The following is a 21,674-nucleotide window of genomic DNA, read 5'->3' on the forward strand; positions in this document are numbered from 1 at the left end:
ATCATGGAGGAATTTGCACATTTTTCAAAAATCCTTCCCTTCATGGAAATGTGCCTAAGGAAGATGAAGAACGTGAAATTTGGCTAAGGCATAAATAAATTCCTTCCTCGAGAAAAAATTCAAAGTTTCAAAATTCCTCCACCTCATCAAAACTACACTCAAGGACAGAGGAAGAACTTGGAAACAAGGACAAGGAGGGATTTTTTCCTCTTCATATAAATTCCTTCCTTATGGTGAAGAATTTTAAGGCACGAGAGAATTTGGTTGTGAGATTTTTCTCTCTCCAGGACTCAGGTTGACAAAATTCCCTAGACATGAGGATGAAATGTGCACAAGAACACAAAAAATTTCCTTCACGAATAAAAATCTCTCTAGAAAGATTTTCTCTCCTAGAATTCCAAATGTACAGGATTCCTTCAAAGGTGGACAAAATTGTTAAAATTCTTCCAAGGAAGGAAAATCTTTCAAAGTATCTTTATGTGCCCGGAATGGAAAGATTTTCGCAATAAATGAGTTGGCGACATGCAAAGGGAATGTTCTGTATTTATGACACAACTTGAAAACTTATAGAAGTTTCCTTTTTTGAACTCAAAATGATGACGGGGTCCATGTGAGTGGCGAGTTGTTGAAGGAAACGTGACGCATATTAATGCAACTACCAGTTTTAACCCCTCGCCAACTTAACAGCTTGGTGGGAGATTTCTATTTAAATTGCAATTTGGAATTCATTTCCCTCAACGGTTTTTGGAGAAATTGGAGGCTAGAGAGAAGTGGAGAAAAGTTAGAAGTGAAGTTTTATTATTTTCCAGAAGTTCTCGTTCTTGAGGTTTTATTTTATTCCAACAGTCTGGAACCGTAGCATGGAATTCCTTCCTCAATGGATTTATAATACTCTTTTGTCACGAATTTAATGTTTATTATTTTATTTTGCGAGAATGGTGGAATCCAACAAGGCTGCAAACACCTCCCGGTAGGTGCAAATCAAGAATGAACAAAGAGGGTTTCTTCTGGAATTAAAGATTATTTCGAATTGGAAAGAAGTCAGCAACACCAACTTGGGAACATTCAGGCTGGGAGAGTTCAAGAAAAGAGTATTTGGAATAGTTGGACGTGCTCCATTAGCCATTGCCACAAAGTTTGTCAAGAGTGGTATTGTTGCAGTTGTCGGCTTCCCTCCAACCATCCAGTGCCTGAAGCTGTTTATGGAGTGTGAAGCATTACAATACAAAAAGAAGGGCAATTTTGGCACTAGATGACAAACTCCTGGCCAACCTTTCAGTTGAAGCAATTGGAGAAACATTTGGAATTCCGGCATACCAGTCCATGACGTACAAGAGAAAGGAAAGAGGAACGATGATATATGGTGCTAGCTTCGAGAGATGTGCTGGAATAGTTAACAAAGTCTAGATGCAGAGGCCAAAGCCACATATTTTCAAGGTGTCCAAGGAGATCACCAGCATGGATTTCAAATAAGAGTATGCCGACCTTATGCTGATGATGAGCAAAATCATGGGATGTTCGTAGGCCTTCATGTTTGAACCTTGGATGTTTTACTTCGTTGGCGAAGTAATGGAAGGCAAAATAATGATCGATTGGGCAAAGATAATCAGCCACAACTTGGGCCAGCAGCTGAAGAATTTGAAGCAAACCCAATCTTTCTACATGAGTTCATATGTCATCTACTCGCTGGCTAGAATGGGCAAATTCAATGGATTGCTAGGAAAAGGACCCATGGGATGCGGACCAGGATAATTAAAAGTTCATGAGGGTTATTGGTAGTTGCACTTATACAATAGTACTTCTTTCAAGGAAGCAAGTGACACACTCATAATGCACATCACCAGATCCTTGCAAGGAGGACTTCATGCGAGGTTGTCGCAAGAGGCAAGAAAGTTAGTAAAGAAGTACGGAGCCTAGTATATCCAATTTATGAAATTCGCTTACATCCAGGTCTAAGGGTTCTCAGATCAGCCATATAAATTGCCAATAAATCCAATAGACAAGATGGTGCTATTGGAGGTTACTAGACAGTTGATCGACTATGACAAAATCCAAAAGAAAAGTTGTCACTTGATTTCCCAATTGTCATAGGAGATTACGAGGAAAAGTGTCCAACACTAATGACGACAGAAAAGTCAGTAGATGAACTCTTATTCTATCTCTTAGAATTTAATACTGCAAGGACATTCTTTGATCCATACAACAAAATTAGGATGGTTGCTGGAGTGAAGCACAAGCACAAGATTCGGTTGGAAGATTACTGGGCCAATGCCAGAGATGACTTTGAAGTTTGGAAGAGGATGTTTTCCAGGTTGCCTCTCAATTTGATAAGGCTTTGTGAAGTTATACAAGTGCTAGATCAAGTTGAGGAAGATGAAAATATGGTTCAACTAGAGTATGAAAATCTGAAGGATAGGCCTATTCAAGCTCAAGATTGGTCAAAGTCGGAAGTTGATGATTTAAATGTTCTAAGTAGGCATTGGGTTGAGCGGCACATCACAAAGTTAAAGGCCAAGAATGCTCACCTAACTTACCCGTTGATGGGAGACCTAGATTCCCATAGCGAGGCAACAAAAGGGTCATTAGGAGTCCAAGCCAAGGAAGAGGAAATTCCACATGAAAGGTCAGAGAGTAGGAAGAAGAAAAGCATTCTTGGAAATCAACAAGCATAGAAGAGAAAATAAATTCAATCGAAAGAGCTGCAACAGAAGAGGCCAAGGTTAGAAGAAACACTGTCACTTGCTAGCTCTTCCAGCGTGCAAGAAGTTGAAATGTTCTCGGAAAGAGTTGCAAGAAATCAGCCATAGGAAGATGATCTTGACACTACACAAACACTAGATATTCTCAACATTAGTGCTTCCTGTAGACGTGTTCAGTAGAGGAGTCAAATATAGGAACTTCCTCCTAATCCAAAACAATAGGATCAAGATTGTTTCATGGAAACAAATCTTGGATACTTAGGAACTTTTGAGGAAGTCTCATAGGAATAAGCACAAATGGAAGTTTAGGATCAACCAACAGCTGGTCCAGATTGGCTGAAGGAAAGAATGCCAAAGGAGCCAAAAGAAGAGATAGATCCTACGTAGGAATTGGAAGAACTTCTAAGCAGGATAGATAAGCCAACGGAGAAGAAGGTGGTGTTGTGCGTTGCACACGCTCCCTGTCGCCGACAGGGTCCCCCTTCCTTTTTTGGGCCTTTTTGTCTTCGCCCTATTGAGTTCCGCGCAGAGTGTCTCGCTTCCTTTCAAGCGAGCCTGCGATTAGTCCATGAGATGATGATGTTGAGGGGAGGAGCTTATAAATCCGTAGATGATGATGTTGAGGGGAGGAGCTTATAAATCCGTATGGTTAGTTAAGCCCTCGGGCATGAATTCCAAGAGATTGGTCAAGCTTGTAAAATTGTCGTGAATAGGCACGTGATGATAGAAACTGGCGAAGTCCGCCAAGTAAAAGGACAGCGCATTTGAAGGTTGCATGAGGACCCAAAGACGCCAATTTTCGCATAAGAATAATGGGAGAGATTACATGATGTTTCTAGAAGTTTGCACGATTTGTATGAATGTTGATTTTCGCCATTCGGAAGGTAAAGGAGGGGCAAAAGCCTTAAACATGCCCAAGTGCCGAAATTCGGACCTTTAGGTCGAAATGTCAAAATGTGAAAGTTTGCAAAATGGCCAAAAGGGCCGAAATTCGGACCTTTAGGCCGAAATGTCAAAAAGGAAGAAAGTTTGCAAAATGGCCAAAAGGGCCGAAATTCGGACCTTTAGGCCGAAATGTCAAAATGTGAAAGTTTGCAGAATGGCCAAAAGGGCCGAAATTCGGACCTTTAGGCCGAAATGTCAAAAAGGAAGAAAGTTTGCAAAATGGCCGAAATTCGGACCTTTAGGCCGAAATGTCAAAAAGGAAGAAAGTTTTCAAAATGGCCAAAAGGGCCGAAATTCGGACCTCTAGGCCAAAATGTCAAAAAATATGAAAGTTTGCAAAATGGCCAAAAGGCCCAAAATTCGGACCTTTAGGCCAAAATATTAGAAAGTCAAGTTTGAAAGTTTGCAAATGACCAAAAAGGTCCGAAATTGACAAAGGGTGTAAAAGTTCCGAACTTTGTAAAAATCCCAAAAGCACCGAAAATTGCCTGAAGAGGTAAAATGCGTGGAAGATGAAAAGTTTTCAAAAGGCACCAAAACCTCGAAAAGCGCACTATAAGGGGTAAATACCAAAAGTTGGAAGATTTAAAATTCACAAAGGGCTCAAAAACCTCGAAGTTTGCCATAGAAGGGTAAATGGTGAAGTTTGAAAGTTTGCAAATAACTTAGAAATGCCGAAATTCGCCATCCACGAAAACCGCGATTTTCATTAACTGGCGAAATCAACCTAAGTGCCGAAAATGTGTGGTAGGAGAAATCGCGTGAAAGTGTGACCTAGCAAAGCAACTTCAACCCTCGAAAATCACGATTTAAGAGAAACACGTGAAAGGTTAAGCTTGAGGATAGAGGAAAAACCCCGAAGTTTGCCAGGGTTCACGATTTTGAGGCATATTGCGCAGTAAATGTTTCCCACAGACTCCTTTCTCCTTCACTGAAACTTCGCGTAGGGTCGAAACCACGATTTCTAGAAGAGTAAACTTGCAAAGACGCCTCGTTCTCCGAAATTCGCCATTTAAAGGTACCACCGTAATTCTTCTTTAAAGTATTGAAAGTCAAGAGGTTTTCATACCTTGTAGGGAACAATAAAATTGCTGAAGTTAATAACCAAAATCGCCCAAGGTAAATTACTAAGTAAGTGTAAATCCGCAAGTTCTTTTCAAACCATGGGCGCGAAAATTTGAATTAGAAGTTAACCGTTGAGATTAAAATTGCAGAACTCTTCCATTCAAATTTGCAAATCGTGCAATTTCTCGCCATTCATTTTCACCAGGTAAGTGTGCTTTACCTCTCTCAATCCTTCGAAATATTTATAAATTGGATAGATGTGCGTGTAGAAAAATTGATTAAAATGCTAAGTCTTCAAAATTGCATCTTTTTATGTTTGTAAGGCGTCGTGCAAAGCGATTGAAATCAGAACTTACTCCTAAGAATCAGCTAGAAAATGCATTTTTTAAACTTAGGGAAATTTCTCAAGCTTTGTCCATTTTGAAATTAATGCCTAAATATAAATTCGCAATCAAAAGCTTCATAACTATTCATGTTTAAATCAATCAAGCTTTCGGCTAACAATATCATGTTGTTCTTTCAATTCGATTTTTGAATTGATCTTGGATGCTGACATATCCTTTATCTAACCTGCTTTACTTCCCTTTTATCGCCCCGTAATCCGCGTCCGACTGTGCAGGATAAATGCCTAAATTGGTGGTAGAATCATCAAAGACGCCTGCTACAGCCAAGACATCACGAGCATCCAAATCAGATATCCCTCGCCGAGTCGAAAGGATGAACTACCAGTATCAAAGAGGGGGACTGAGGGAGTCAAAAGTTCAGAGTGTTTGGGACAATGTCGGTGATACTGACCTAGGCCATATCGATATCCAAGATTTCAGAAGCCGAGTCTTCTCCCCTGATGCCTATGGCAGGCCTAGGCAGATGATGGAAAGTGGCATCACCCAAGCAGCGGGATTTCCCCCAGCAGTGCAAAACTATGAGTTAGTAGTGGAGGCTGCCCGACATTACAAACTAGGTTCTAGATTGGTGCTCCTTGAGGACACGGTCCTCGCTAACTTCACTCCTGAGGCCATTGGCGACGCATTTGATATTCCCTTCCCAAACAATCCCACAACCACGACTATAGATGAAGCGTAGGGGGCGTATGATATGAATCCTGCCAGATGCAGAACACTGATCAATGAAGAGTGGTACAGGGAGAGAAGACCTCCAAGTGTCAGAATTGGGAAAAAGACCCCAAGAAGTGACTTTCACAATGAGCATGGGGAATTGCTCAGTAGGGTTATGGGACTCCCCAAATCCAACTACTTTGAAGAATGGATGTTTTACTTCACAGAACAGGTCATAAGCGACAACATCCACACTCAGCTGATCGAACTTGAGGCAAAGAAGTACTTCACTATGACATCCTATTTAGTCTACATGTTCGCTAGGAACCAGGCGCTGCCAGGTTTGATTAATGAAAGGTCAAATCGAGAATGGACTTGATCAAGTAAAAGTATACGATTGTTACCCACAGCTACACTATCAGGATATAGCTCCGAGGGAAAAGAACAGCCCGGCCTATGTAGTTGGCCAGTTTGAGCGCATCAATGACACCTTCACAATGTGCTTGGTTAGGCTTATGCAGGGAGGATTACACATAAAGCTCTCGGAGCAAGCTACTATTTTAGTACAAAGATACAGAGCCTGGTTCATCCAGTTCCCAAGGTTCTCCTACATCCGGATAGCTGGCTTCGATGGTGCCCCTCTCCGGCTTCCATGGTACCCAACTGACAAGATAGTTCTCATGGAGGTCGCAAGGCAGTCACGTCCGGCTGGTAGCTTACTCAGAGACAACAAACAGGCTGGATTTGCATTCCCCATGATTATAGGCAACCAGGATGTCCATCTAAAGACCCCATCCCAGGTGGAGGAATCCTTTTCAGAGCTGGCCTCCTATGGCCTACAGGAGCATTTTCCAAGGAAATGCTTCGATCGCGACAATCTGGCGAAGAGAGCCTATGGCAGGCGGTATAGAGCAAAAGAATCAGTTGAAGATTATTGGAAAAACTACTCTGATGACTATGAGGTCCAAAGGCGTGAATATTCAAGGCTGAGTGTGCAGCAAATGCGAGTCTATGAATATCGCTGGGTCGCAGATCTTCAAGGCTGAGTGTGCAGCAAATGCGAGTCTATGAATATCGCTGGGTCGCAAATCAACTTGCAGATTCAGGAAATTGCCTGCAAGTCCGAGAATTTGAGGCAGTAAGGCATCTTTTGCCAGACGTTGATTGGTCGCAAAACTCGATCACTGATTTTGAGGCAGTCATGGCAGCCCCAGGAAGATATACTGACCAATGGTTGCATTAGCAGATTGAGCGACTAATTCATGAAGGAGTCCAGTTCACTTACCACTTAATGGGTAACCTTGATTCTCAGTCCTTTGGAGATGAGGGAACTTCCAATGCACCTAAGGAAGAGATTGAAAAGCCTGAGAAAAGGAAGAAGGCTAAGGCCGACAGAGGAACTCGAACATCCAAAAGAACAAGAAGGGAAAAGATTCCCATTAGGAGACCAGAGGTCACTTCGTCATCAAAGGACCCTAGTTCGTCCGATGATGTAGTAGAATTGGATTATATACTTGCTCCGCCTTCCCAGAGTGACATCGATGCATTTGGAGCTGATGAACCTCCCGCACCCGACATGCTGGACGCCGAGCTAAGAGTAATTGGATCAACTGAACCACATAACCAAATTGAGGAAGGAGAGGTTCCATCCAATCAGGGGATCAAAGTACATGAACCCACCCAACAGAGCCGCCATGAATTGCTACTCCATAACACTTACCAAGGATGACTCCACTATTGAAGGAGAGCAAAAGACAGATAATACCCGCGGGCTTGAAAAGACTAGAGAGCAATCGTCAGACGAAGGCACCGGGCAATTGTTCAGTGAAGTGGGGGAAAACTCGGCTGCAAGCAAAGAACTCGACACCTCCTCTACTCCTCCTATAGCGGAACAACTGCAAATTTGTGATGAGACGGCTGAAAACGTCAAAGAACAGAGTGCAAACTTAACCATAGCATCTACCCAGACTCTACCTCAAGAATGGTTAATTGCCCGAGCCCAGCGCAAGGCCGCCACAAAGCCACCCATCGATTTGGAGGACATCTTCTCACGTATAGATCAAGCTAAAGCCAAGGGGAAGAAAAAGCCCAAGGCATATTCCAGAATAACCAAAGATGAGCAAAGGAACCGTACTCTTCACATCGCCACCCCGCCTATAGACAAGCCAGCAGATCAGATTACACTGGCGGATTATAGCATCACGACTGTCCCCATCGGACGAGCCACTAAGGAAGAAGAAAAGGAGGAATTCAGGGATTCAGTACATAACATACTCAGGCAACTTGAAGAGATAACAGCTGAAAAGAACATGTATCAAGCTCGTGCTGAGCAGGTCGAGGGGTACATTGATCAACTCCCAAGGCCATTACACAATGCTTCCGAATCCCACATTCCCCCGACGGCATTGCACAAAGAATTACAACGAAATTTGAAAGAGTACGGGATACTGCAAGGGTTGTCAGAGAATGGATACAAGGCATCAAAGGGAGGGGAGAACGAATCCTCGAAGAAGTAAAAGAAATGGCCCACCATCAAGAGACCACCCTGGTCAGACTATTGGAGGTAAAAAGGGAATCCCTCAGGATGCATGAAGTGGCTGCCACAACTCTTCCCCTCGTAAGAGCTCTCTTTTGGATCCAGGCACAAATCCCCACACTCTCCGACATCCTGCACCCCCATGATATTGGCATTTTCAAAGAATGGTACTGGACTATCACCATGAAGAATGACACGAGAAATCATTGATAAAGAACACGATGCATGCGAGACAATTCTGAAAACCATGCAAGAACTCGGCAAGATGATCCTCCGATCAGTGGTCTTGGGATGGCAAAATGACCTGTCCGATGAAGTGATACAGCCGGACTAGGAGGAAAGACTAGGGACGAATAGGATCACCTATCCTACTAGGGACCTAATTTTTGCTAGTCAATTCCATTCAGACATGTTGTGCTTTGAGTGTAATCGTTCCAGCTGGAAAGATGGTTTGAAGCACGTAGACCAATACCTTGAAGGCATGCAGTATAAAATTCGTCATCCTCCTATGCCTCTATTCAATTTGCTATTCCAATTGTGCCTCAGGTTCCAGGAATATGTTCGTGAGGAACGTACAACAGGTCGGGACCTTTGGCAAGAATATTTGCACGGCAAGGATGAATTCTTGGAAAAGGGATGTGAAGCTGAAAAGAAAAAAGTGCTCTCCTAAAGTGCTTTTTTCCTTTTGATTTTGAAAAGTGCACTTTTTGGCCAAAGGGTCATATTTGACTTCCAAGTCAACTAAATGTAAAGCTTTATGTGTGCGCACTTTTGGATTATTTTTGATAAGTTTTAATTACCTTTTTGGGTAGTTATTGCTCCCTTTGGGGTAGTTGCTGATATTTACCCTCCATTTATGGGTATGGGTACTCTTTTGTAAGGATGAATCTGGGCCTCTTGTTTAGATTAGATCTTGGCCATTCATCCATTTTTGAAGCCTATTTAAGGGATTGGTTTTCCCTCATTTTGTAAGAAGTTCATGGATTGTTGCTAAAGCTTTGGCGAAATTTACAGGTTTTAATGCAAAGTTAAGATTGTTTCAAGTTTCCTTGTGAGTGCATGGTCTCCTTCTTCATCAATTTAGAATTTTCAGTTATGTTTCCTTCCTTTATAAAGCATTTTCTAAGTAAACATCTTATAGAATCCTTGCTGTTCATACCATTAGGGAATGGCTGATTGTCTTTCCTTCTGCATGGTTAATTTGAATCCTTCATATGCTTAGTTCGGTTATTGAATGCTCACTGAATGAATGTTAAAGTTCTGATGTTGTATTTAATAGCATGAAAACTCAGCTTTCCCTTGAAAATTGCACTAGATTGATGCAAGTATTGTGCTCAAATGGCTGGTAATGCTTAATCTAGTTATCTGGAGGTGTCTGTCTGTTTACTGAATCTGCTATCTTAGTTAAATCATTTATATTTTCTGTACCTCTCTCTCTCCCTATCCCTCTTTTTTCCTTTTTTTACCAAGAGAATCCACAGTCCTACTGAAAACAATATCAACCCGGCTTAAACCATTTGATAAGCAAGACTATTAAAGTTATAGGGAACTCATCCAGCAATTGCCTATTTTATCGTAAGTCCCCTTGTGTTTCCAACAAAACCACATCAAACCACTAAGTAATCCCACAGTCAAGACCTGACAAACGAAACCTTGAGGTTGTCCCCTTTGATCAAATGTGAGAAACAACATTAGGGATTTCCTTATCTCAAGAGAGGATAGGATACTCAGCGAGTACATTTTATTTTGCGTTGGCCGTATGGAGTTTGTAGCAATGCGATTTCAGACACGTCAACAGGTGGTTAGGAAGTTTTCAAAAATTACAAGGGATGAGTCAAGATCTAGGACATTGCATGTAGCTGTGCCTAAAGTCGACAAGGATAGGAATGAGATCACACCTGATGAACATGAGATCACAGAGGTCGACTTAGGGCATGCCTCCAGGGCAGAGGTGGTGGAAGACTTTGATGCATCTTCCTTAGCACTGAAGGAACAAATGAAAATAATGGAAGAGAAGAATAAGAAGTTAAAGAGCATGAACAAAGCCTTGTGCGAATATCTGTGGTGCTTGAAGCATCCACTTAGAGAAGAAGATTAGTCTTTTGTTCCTCCCTCTTCTCTTCCCATTTCCCAAGGAATCCATTGATGGCATTGAAGAAATAAGGAGAAGAGCTGAGTGCTTTAAGGAGTGGGTAGAAGACATCTTCACTTTAGCTAGTAAATTTGTTGAAGACCTGGCTCATTCCCCTTAGGGAATTCTTGCTATCCTAAACAAGCTTGAAACTATGGACAGTTCATGGGAAGATATGCATATCTATCAGAACTTAACCATTCCACGCCTGAAAGCACTAATGGGAATTCACAGTCAGATTTTGATTAGTGGGAAGGTCATCCAGGAAAATGAAATCTATGACTTCCCTCAGTGGTTTTATGCAGTCTGCATTAGGAAGGAATTATTTGAAAGGCTTAGTAAGGAGTTAGCATCATTGAAGGAATTAGTCAGAAAGGATCAAGAAGAAATCCTCAATGCAGTTGAGGCATTATTTGCAAGAAAGTTGACTGATGATGAGCTGACAGTTGACCATTTGAAGAATAGGTTGCACAAATTCTTCTTTGGGGAATCCTTCTTGAAAGGAACATTTGGAAAATGTTTCCTTGTTCTCCACCACAATGCAAAGGACTCAAGAAGCAGCATCAGGATGGGAGAAGTTTTTCTTCATGTGTGAAGAGGACATTTCATTGCTGGAATTCAAACGAGAGACTGTGCCAAGTGTCTCCGTTGGGGAGTTTGAAGCCATCAATGGCCAGGTTTGTCGCATTCACCATAAATGAACATGATAATGGTCATCCACTTTTGGATGAGAATCTATTGATTGCATGAGGGCATGATGGCACATTTATTGCTAGTGGGCATTTTGACCAAGTAGTAGTTGATTTATTACATGGCGGCTGCCATATTCAAGGAGATAGTGGCTCATTCAATGCATGATTGGGGATTTGAGAGGTGATGGGCATTTATTGCATTATGGACGCCCTTTTTGGGAAGCAAAGAGGAATTAATTATTGGTGGGCAAGATTCCTCATTAATGACTCTCCCCACTACTTGATGTCATATTTGGGAATCTTTGGTCAAAACCTAATTAGGGTTTTGCATGTTTAATTTTAGCCATTGATTGAATTGTAATCTAGGCTGTCCAGTTTTCTCTTGGAGGCCTATAAAAGGGGGTCACCCCTTCATTCGTAACAGAGGGAGAATTGTATGAGATTGTTGCGATAAGTTTATGAGAAAATAATAGTGATACATTGGCTTTTGGTGTTCACTTGTGTTGTATCAAAATGTGCATGGTTTCATCTTCCTCAATTTAGATTTGCTTTGAGTACTTAGATGAACAAAATAGATTACATTGCTTTATGTTGAGATTACTTGCTCGTACCTTTTGCTAGTAGGTGATTTCTATTTGTAGTGTAAGGTTAGACTGAGCTATTACATGTGCATTCTCCACTTAGGTTATTGGATGAACATTGTTCCTTGATGGTGTTCATTGATGGTTTAAAATCCTACAAGCACAACCTTTGAAGATTGCACCTCCTTTGTGTAGTTCTTTGAAAGTGGCGAAGCAAAGTGTGGTCAATCTCACTTGAGTCATTGTTATCTGTTAAGTTCTTAGATTTAGTTAAGTCTTTCTAAACCCTTTCCCATTTTACTTTTTGCATTATCTTATCAAAAAGACCCCAAAAGAGCTATTTCATCGCCAAATCATTCTTAAAGTCTCCTTTAAGTCTTAGAAATTGGTTTAAGTCTTCTTCAATGTGTGTAAGTCCCCTTGGATTACCAGCAACATCAACCAAACGAGTCTATATCCATCGTAAAGTCGCTAGTATGCAGTTGGAACCTTGAAATCATTGTATGATCTTGCTGCAATCTTAGCATACACATGATTTTGATCAAGAGAGGATAAAGTGACCATTGGAACTTTATTTTGTGTTGGTGTGGTCATAAAACACGCGTCAACAGAACTCTCATTAGAGTTGTTAAATTAATAAATGGTGAATCAAATTTGAGTGTAATAATTTTGAAAAGATAAAACCAAATTTAGAGATGGTAAAAATTCATAAACTTGTAAAATTTTGATTGCAAGGACTTGGAGATGTGGCAATTTGTGGCCATTGACACACCACCAAGAGTGAGCATCTTTCCTATCCTTGTCATGGAGTGGAAACACTTTGACGAGTGGAGGCTACAAAATTAACAAACTCACTTTTAATTGCATCTTCCATATTAGGATCAGAGAAGAGTTTAGAATAAGCTTTCCTAAACCTTTCTTTGACTAATACCTATGTTACCCTAAGTTTTCGGGATGACAAATTATTTTGCCAATGTTGGGGACGACAAAGGGTACGGCTATATAAAATATAGGGAAAATTTAAAATATATAGGAAACTTTTAATTTTCATATGAAAAATAGATAAAGCGTGTATATATACATTATATTCATATGAAAACATGGATAAAGCAGCTATATGTACATTATAGAACCTTAAAATACCACATTTGTGTTCAGAATTCATTGTCAATACTCAATATGCATTCATAATTCAGAATTCATTGTCAATACTCAATATACGTTCGTAATTGAAAATTCATTGTCAATATGCCAGCACTTGTTTGATTTGCTGAAAATTTGATTGCTCGGCTTAAACAATTATTGTCGGAAATAATTGTTTTTGTCGCTTGTTTGGCATATCCTTCCCTTTTAAATATATGAATATCATATGGTAAGAGATGAAATATTTATGTCGTTCCCTTTTAAAGTTTTAAATATATCATATAGTCAAACATGAAATATGGCCCGATATGAAACATAAATATTTATCGTTGCTTTTAATAATTTATCTCAGTCATGATCTTCAGATGATATTTAATTTTAATATAAAGGAACAATATTATGAATTATTGCATAGTCAAGACTTATATTAAAAATTTAATATTGTTGCCTTTTAAACTTTTAATAATTGGAACAATTTAGGGCAAATAATTTGGGCCCACGTTAGGAAGAAAATAATTAAAAATGACATTTTTTTAATGTTTGTAACTAGCCCCAGCCGCGGGGTACGTCAAATTGTCTCTAGGATGGATTGGGGACATCTCGACCATCCCTCTCCATCCTCGAGACGTATGGACGTCCCCCACGGTTGGGGCAAACGTCCCCTCGTTTCCGGGACATCCCCAACAAATTCCCACATTTTGGGGATGGGGGGAAATGTACCCTAGCCATCCCCAAGTCCTTGAAATGTCCCTAGTATCGGGGCAAGGGTTTTTCAAGTTGGGGACGTGTCCCCGAGTTACGTAGACTAATACATCATGGTATGGTGGCATCCTTGTTGGCATAGCAAGGATCTCTTTTTTGCAAGGTTGCAAGGGTACACGTACCTAGCCCCTTGGGACGCATCCCAGGGATTGGGACATGACTCCTGCACCGAAAACGCTTCAGGAGATGTTGCCGCAAAGAGGAGATGCCCCACCAACAAACCCTCGTCTCTCAGTGTGCCTTACAAATACAAACATAAAAACCCTAAAAAATGTGTGTGAATGTTAAAAAGTTTGTGTGATGGGAAAAAACTCTAATTATTATTGGTGCCTTTCATTCCATCAATCGGTTGCGGGACCTAATCTTAGAGCCCAGGCTTCATTAGGTGGATATGGCATCATTTCCATCTGCTCAATCGTTCTAGCACATTTTTTATGGTTTTCGCCATTTCGTTGAAAGCTCCACTTCCAAATTTACATTTTATCGATTGCTTTGCCTAATTTTATTTTTTGCTTTCTTTAAATGACATTAATGTATTTTTTATTTTTTAATTTATTTAAAAGTTTAATATTTTTTAATGTATTAAATCTTATATTCATATCTAATTACATGTAAATTTCTATTTTATCTTCTTATTACTTTTAATTTTTATTTAATTTCTTTCTGATTTTTCATATTTTATAATTAATTCTCTTACAAATAATAATCTTAAATCTTGTTTTTCTTATTTAATTATTTTGTGAATGTTTTTTTTTTTTTTGGTATTTTGAATTATTATTATTATTATGTTTGATTAGATTGACCCTAGACCTTCCCCATTTTTTATGGAAGGGCAAGAGTCACAACTTAGAATTCATTTTAGATGTCCCTATTGGGAATTGAACTTGGGTCTCCGTAGTGAGAACCCAGTGTTTTAACCAGTTAAGCTCAACCCCTTGGACATTTTGTGAATGTTTTTTATTTATATAATTAACATGAATTATTTTCTTAGGATTTTACTTATTTAAAATGATTTCCTATAATTTTTTTATTTTTAAAGATATTTTAAAATTATATTTACTTATTCATATCTATAAGATATTATTTCTTTATTTTCTAAAATTTGTTAAGTTATATTAAAAAAAATTGATAGACTCCAAGTATCCTCATCTCCTAATTTTGAAAATTTGCCATATCGGAACCGTTCCAGTCTCGGAAGTCTCCTAGTACCCCGTCTCCTAGTAATCAGGCTTTTTTGTAATATTTGGGAGTCAATGCGAAAGCAAGAAGATGGAGTGTCATTGCTCAACACAAATTGATTGCACCTCTTTGAAGAAATTTTCTTCGGGGCCGTGGTCTTTCACATTTATAATGGATTTCATCTTATCAATCAAGTTGATACAATCATAAATTTTTTTGAAGCAAAGCTTATCCATGGTAATAATGTGGATCATACCCATAATGGACTTGGTGAAACTGGGAAGATATTCCACAAAATCCCTCCAAGTATCATCTAGAATCATTTGTTTTGCATTTGCTTCTCTCTTAGTGTTGGATTGCTTCCATATGGACCATGATTGGCTGATGACAATACCAAAAAGCCTCTCACACCTTCACAAGTTGTCTTAAGGTAATTTTGTTGGATGCAAATCTAGTCTCAACAACTTATTTGAAAATAAAAAATTAGAAAACAAAGAAGAATTTATACTGTAAAAACAATAAAAATTATCAAAGGGAAGCATAAAATTAAAAGAATGCATTGTTTGAATTACCTTTCATAGCTATAGTCACAAGAATGATCTAAAAATAGCTTGTGACGTGTGTTTTGTGAGGAAGATTTGGATCTCTACAACATCAAGATAGACTTGTTTGATCCGATCTGTTTTCATATCCAACTATTGTAGTGTGAGGTTGAGTGATTGCACAACACAAGGTGTCCAAAATATATGTGAGAACTGTCTCAACTAACATACTCGCCACTTTGCAATTCTTTGCATCGTTTGTTATAACTTGAACAATATTTTGAGGACTCACTTCGTGAATGAATTGTATTAAGATGCTAGCAATAGATTGTGCATCACTCATTTGTCTCTCACAGCCATGGCTTTCAAAAGCATTACCCCTTTAGGGTACAATGCAATCACATTGATTAACGGTTTATCTTATACATCCTTCCATGCGTTGAAAATGATAGACATGCATGTTTTTTTCCACGAGGCCTTAAATGGGAGCTAATGAAGTTTCTATATCAGGGATGCAAGTATAAGTATGAGATGGAGAAGCAAGTAGCTTTTATGAGCGCCTTCCTGTCCTCAAAGAATGCCCTATTCTATTGAAAACTCTCGCATTTGCTTCTTCTTGCTCTTTGATATATTCTACCATTTTGTAAGTTGGTATAGGTGCATCAGGTTTTCTTGGATATTTTGATTCCGAATCCAAGAATGACATAGAAATGTAGGAACTTATTTAGCGGGTGGTCGGGAAGCATCCCAGATTCAAATGGAGATGGGGAACCTCTATACTGGGATGACTCAGCTTTACTTGGAATCACCAATTACAACGGAAGAATCTTTGGTGGTGACATTACCAGTAGTTCAAACGCTCGCTGCTGCTGCTGCTGATGATCCCACTTACTCAAGCCCTACCAATTCTCCTCCTTATTTGGTCTTGCAATAAAGTTTCCAAAGCCATTCGCCTGATTGTAGGAACTTGTATAGTGCTTATCAGACCTGCTACATATCCAAACATATGTCCCATCACATGAAATGCACCTGAAATGTTTGTCTTCTACCATTTCCACAAGCCTCCACAAAGGTGATTTCAAGTCAATTTTGCAGGATGGTTTGCTAACAGAATCAGAACTTGTTGCCATCATAAAGATCTACGTGCAAAACCCTGCAAAAAGAAGTTTGAAACTTTGAACGATGAAAAAAAACAAATATCAAACAATTTACAAAACATCTAAATTTTTTGATTCAGGCAAAATTGCAAATAAAAATTATAATACATTATTTAACAATTAATCATTTTAAATTTATATAAAAATTGATATTTTGGCACATTATTTATTATTCTTTGTGACAAATACAAAAGAAATTAATTTTAAAAATAAATTAAAATCAAAACAACAAACGATTTACAATACAAACTAGTAATTCTTATAATATATTGTATATGTTTACTATTTTAATTTAGTCATACAGCTTAATAAATATTTTGAAATACAACTTAATTAAGTCAACATTAAATATTAAATAAATGTTTTTAATTTATTGTAGTCCCAACTAAATATTAACATTGTTTTCTAATCTAATGTTTGCCCTAGTTTCGACTATGTTTATGTGTTTTATAATCTTCATGTTTGCCCTAGTTTCGAGTTGCACTTACTAGGTTAGAAAAGTGGCTTGAAACATTTGCATGTTTAATAAAAACATTGAATATGCGTTGGTAAAATGAATCTGTATCATTGTGGACCATTGTCTCTAGTGAGTCCATGAAATGCTTTTTATTTTAGGGTGTTTTTCTTGGAAAAAGTTAAACCTATGCTTGGAATCGATCCAGAAATGGTGTAAAAATGCAATTTTTGTCATGCGCGTATGGGAGGCTTTTGATGGATTAAATTCGGCACCAAAAAAAACCAATCCCTCGACGGTTCCATAGGAGTTTTGGTTTAGATTCTGATTTCAGGACGTTTCGTAGCCAAAATCACCAAGGAAATATGAGGATTCGGCAATATAGATGCATAATTGTTTTTCTGTATTGCTTAGTGAAAATATGCATGAATGCTCGACTTTTCTGCCACTTAGATGAATGCATAAAACTATAGTGCTAATTATCTTAGTCAATTCTAGTATTATGTAAAATAAGTTTAGACGTGCTAAATATTTGATCTTCTGGCCAGCAGTGTATCATTAAATCGTACTAGTATAAAACTCATTCTGCAGGAATGCAGTTGCAGTCTACTGTGACAAGTTACACTAACTTGCTTGTAGCTTGTATATGAAAAGCACACGGACAACAATCTTTACCAATTTAAACTTTTTCAACTTTATCACAAGTACATAACTTATTTCATTAACATATTCATTGCATACCAACATTCATATGTGATCTAACTAATCTGAACACAAGTAGAACAACATGATAGATACGTGGAAATCCTTATGGGAGAAAACCACGGCAAATTAATGCTTTTATAAGTTTCTCCTTTTACAATGTTCATAGGCACCAACCCCTAAGTTTGTTTGTGAGCACCAACTCCCACTTCACGTAAATCTGATTTTCCACCTTGAAAATGTTGCTGTACCAACAGATGATAGATACTATAATCTCCTTTATTCTCCTCTTTCTTCTTTAAATCTACATATACTTTTTCAAATCTGCACATACATATATATCTGCTCAGAAATCTGTAACAGTATCTTTTATATTGCTGATCACAGTTTTATCACAAGGAGATCACACTCTCTGTCTTCAAAACTGATCCTTAACTCCTCTGCAAGTCTGCTCAATAGAGATCTATTCTCCCTTTTAATATTCTGCTCTCACTCTCAGGTGTATGCATTTTATTTTCTTTTATCATATTACTCAGACAGCTCTGAGATCCTTTTTGTTTTTCTGTATTATTATCTAGATATCATATTCCCACACTTAATATTTCTCCACATGCCTGAATTTTTCTTTTCAATATTTTCCTACACAGCACTTACACATGTTTTTCATACTCAACATACACTATATTTCTTGCACACTCCATACATATGCAGCAGTGTCCTCCTTTATCCTTTATACTTTCGATTCTTATCACAGTATTATATTCATACCTTTTTTATTCTTCACACACATACAACTTATACTCACAAAATGATTTTAATTCCTTAATATACTTCTCACGTAACTTTCTGGAGGGTTGCATCCTTTTGTATCAATGGTTATGACCAGTAATAATGCCCTTTCCTTAATCGATGAATGGATATGTTAAATTATCGTGGGTTATAGCTATCGGTTGATTAGCATATACTATGTAATCATTAAAGGTCGCATCTTGTTCTCAATCCTCGTCCAAGGTAGTGACTTTGTCAAACATAGAACATGGATGAAATCCTTGTTATCGCTACTCCTTAATTTATATCGCTCGTCTTATTATCAATGTCCACTGTTCTTAATTTATATCACTTTTCTTATTATCAATGTGCACCGTTGTTGAATGAAACTTAATCGTTTCATATAAGAATTAAATCACTTGTCTAAGAATATCGCACAGCACATAAGCGTTGACTTGACCAAATCATTTAATCATTGTTTACACCCTTTCATTAACAAATCTCCATACAGATTGCTGACTTTTTTATTCAATAGTGGGTAATCGCTGCCTTTTCAACTGTCTTTAATCATCTTAATTATTGCCTGTTATTTTTTGCCGATTAATGCTGATCGCTATCTTTGTCAATGTAATAATTAGCGATGCATTCAATATCTCTTCAATGTAATTGACTTAGGAACATATCATAATCTGCGTCTTTGTATGTTGCTCTCGCTGGTCATTCTCTGGAAGTCGCTGATTGCTATAATTATTTCTTTCATGAAGTCGCATCATTTAGACACCCCATCGGGTTTTTGCCTTTAACATATGTTCAGCGATATCATTTAGAACCAGTCTTTATTAACATCTGTTCGAATGTAATATATAATTCGTATCCCTTAATTAAGTCACTCTAAACTAGTGTTTTATTTCTTAACAAATACGTGCTGTCTGATTGTATCCTTCAGTCACCGTAGATTATATGTATCAAATCGATGCTTTATCTTAATGGTCATCACTGTCTTTAATTAACCTTCACATCTTAAAATATTCGCACCTTTCTCATTTGTAGTCGGCCTTTAACTCGCATCTTTTAATAATTTGTATACTGCCGTATTTCTCTGCATATCTTCACCATGGATGTGAAGTCGTATTTTAACAATCATCGCTTGCATCATGAACATGCTACCGTCCATTGTTATTAACACCATTACTTACTTCAGTTTGCTGACTTATAACTGGTTTTAAAATATGATCAAAGCCACTGCTGTATGGTAATTATCCCTGCCGCCTTCAGGATTTAACCTTCATGAATTTGTTGCTTGAATATTATTCACGTCCTCGGCAAACAATAACAGTCTTTCTTTGAAGTCTGGTCTCCGCCCTTTATATTTTCATCGCTCCTTATATGAATAAGTATTGCTGCTTGAATGTTTGAATTTCTTAATAAATGTTTTCCTCCATGACCACGACTTTGATATTTATTATCCTCGCTATCATGACTAGAGCATCTGAATCAGTATGTCTTACTCCAAGCATTCTGAAAGCACCATTAATTTTGCCATCACTATATTTAATCACTTCTCTTAGAAACTCTTCTAACATGATCGCTGTCATAAGGAGGTCGCTGTTCATGTTCACTGCATGTGTTGAACTCCATGAAGTCGCCATTCATTCTAAATGAAACTTGCTATCTGAGAATAATTAATTACGCTGCATAAAGGATCACCGTGTGGTCTGTTTTGTATTCTTTTAGTCGCTGTTCTTGACACGATCATGATCGCTAACACTTGTTTTACAAACATTCATTGCTATCATTAACAAGCTAGTTGCTGCATTATATAATATGAACTGCTTCTCCTTTATAGACTTTAACTGTTTTGACTTCTATCGTCTTCAAACATATTGCCTAGTGCTTTATGGCCCAATCAGATCAGCTATCTTCATATTGATTTTGCTGTTGATATTCTTCATCATAGTCTTACACATAGTAAGATATTAACATAATAGATATCATTCACTATCAAACCTATTGCATCAACTTCAATAATACAAGAGCTTTCTCAAGGCATCAATAGAGCTATAACTTATCACTGTATAACAATATTTCCATGCTTGACATCGATGACAAACTTATTTATAACATTGTCTACTTACCTTCTTGACATCAATGACAACCTTTCCAACAGTATATACGTATGCCTTTTCTATTGCGACTTCTGAATGAAAGTTGTTTTTTAATATGCCATATTTCGTGCCTTATTCATTGTCCAAAAGACCATCATCTATGGAAAGTAGCTAAGGGAGATGCGATAAAGCATCCAGCTAGTGGTATATTTATCTTCTAGTTAAGACTGTTTTAATGTTCTCGTGTTACTAGTTAACTATTAAATAAGACAACCATCACCTGCAACATTTTATTCGCTCACTTGTGCTTTCTGTTTCTATTTTCTCTTCCCATGACTTTACAGCTTGTCTCTGATTTGTTCATCAGTCTCTTTCTAAGCTGTTGAAATAACCCCTTGCTTTTCAGTTTCTTTTTCTGTTTATCAAGTTTCCTTGTTTGGGCTAGGCTTCTTTCAATTTATATCTATATGTGCATTAACCATCAAGGAAAATGAAACAGAGGAAGAGTCAAATAAAATCGAGTCAAACAGGATGAAATATAAACAAATCATTCAAATTGGAGCCTCTTGCATTAGTCTTCTAGATAGAACCTGCTTATATATCAGAATTCAATTGACATATTATCAATTAAATGAAGTTTGATTTCCAAAGATTTTATATGGTAATCACACAAACATAACTCCAATAACTTGACTAGTAGATTTTAATATTGGAGGAGAAATGGACAAATTTAATATCAATGAGGCATCATAATTGGAAGAGGGAATCCTTGAATTTGCAGGACTGAAAATGAATTCCAAGAGTTTTGTGTACAAGTTCTCTTTGAATGTGTCAGCGCAGATCGGCCAGCCCTTCTACAGGTGCCTCTCATTTCATTGCATCTTTTAGAGAATTTCTTTTTCTTCCTCGGGCATTATAATGTTTTCTCCATTTGGAAACCAATTATGATACGTAGCTGAAATTTTTCTGTTTCAATCTCAGACATATCTTTACCTCTTCACAACAGTTGGCTCGCTTGCTGAGTATGCATCAAGTCAAGGAATTATGTGCAATGACACCTTAGCTCTTTCCAATCTGCAGGTTCTTTACCTTTTATGGAAATAAGACCATCTTAATATTCCATATGGTCATTAAGTAAATGCCCATTGCTTTGTTTCT

The 21,674-nt window shown here is 38.0% G+C and overlaps 1 protein-coding gene across 1 annotated transcript in view; it reads left to right on the forward strand.

Moving 5' to 3' along the window:
• The window catches only part of LOC131072914 (anaphase-promoting complex subunit 1), a 310,855-nt gene that overhangs the window by 288,335 nt on the left and 846 nt on the right, over window positions 1-21,674 (forward strand). The window contains exons 35-36 of the mRNA XM_058009211.2: window positions 21,298-21,376; window positions 21,498-21,596. Coding sequence (XP_057865194.2) covers window positions 21,298-21,376; window positions 21,498-21,596 — 178 coding nt within the window. The remainder of the gene's footprint in view (window positions 1-21,297; window positions 21,377-21,497; window positions 21,597-21,674) is intronic.

The sequence above is a fragment of the Cryptomeria japonica genome, chromosome 11, assembly GCF_030272615.1.
Source record: "Cryptomeria japonica chromosome 11, Sugi_1.0, whole genome shotgun sequence".
NCBI lineage: Eukaryota > Viridiplantae > Streptophyta > Pinopsida > Cupressales > Cupressaceae > Cryptomeria > Cryptomeria japonica.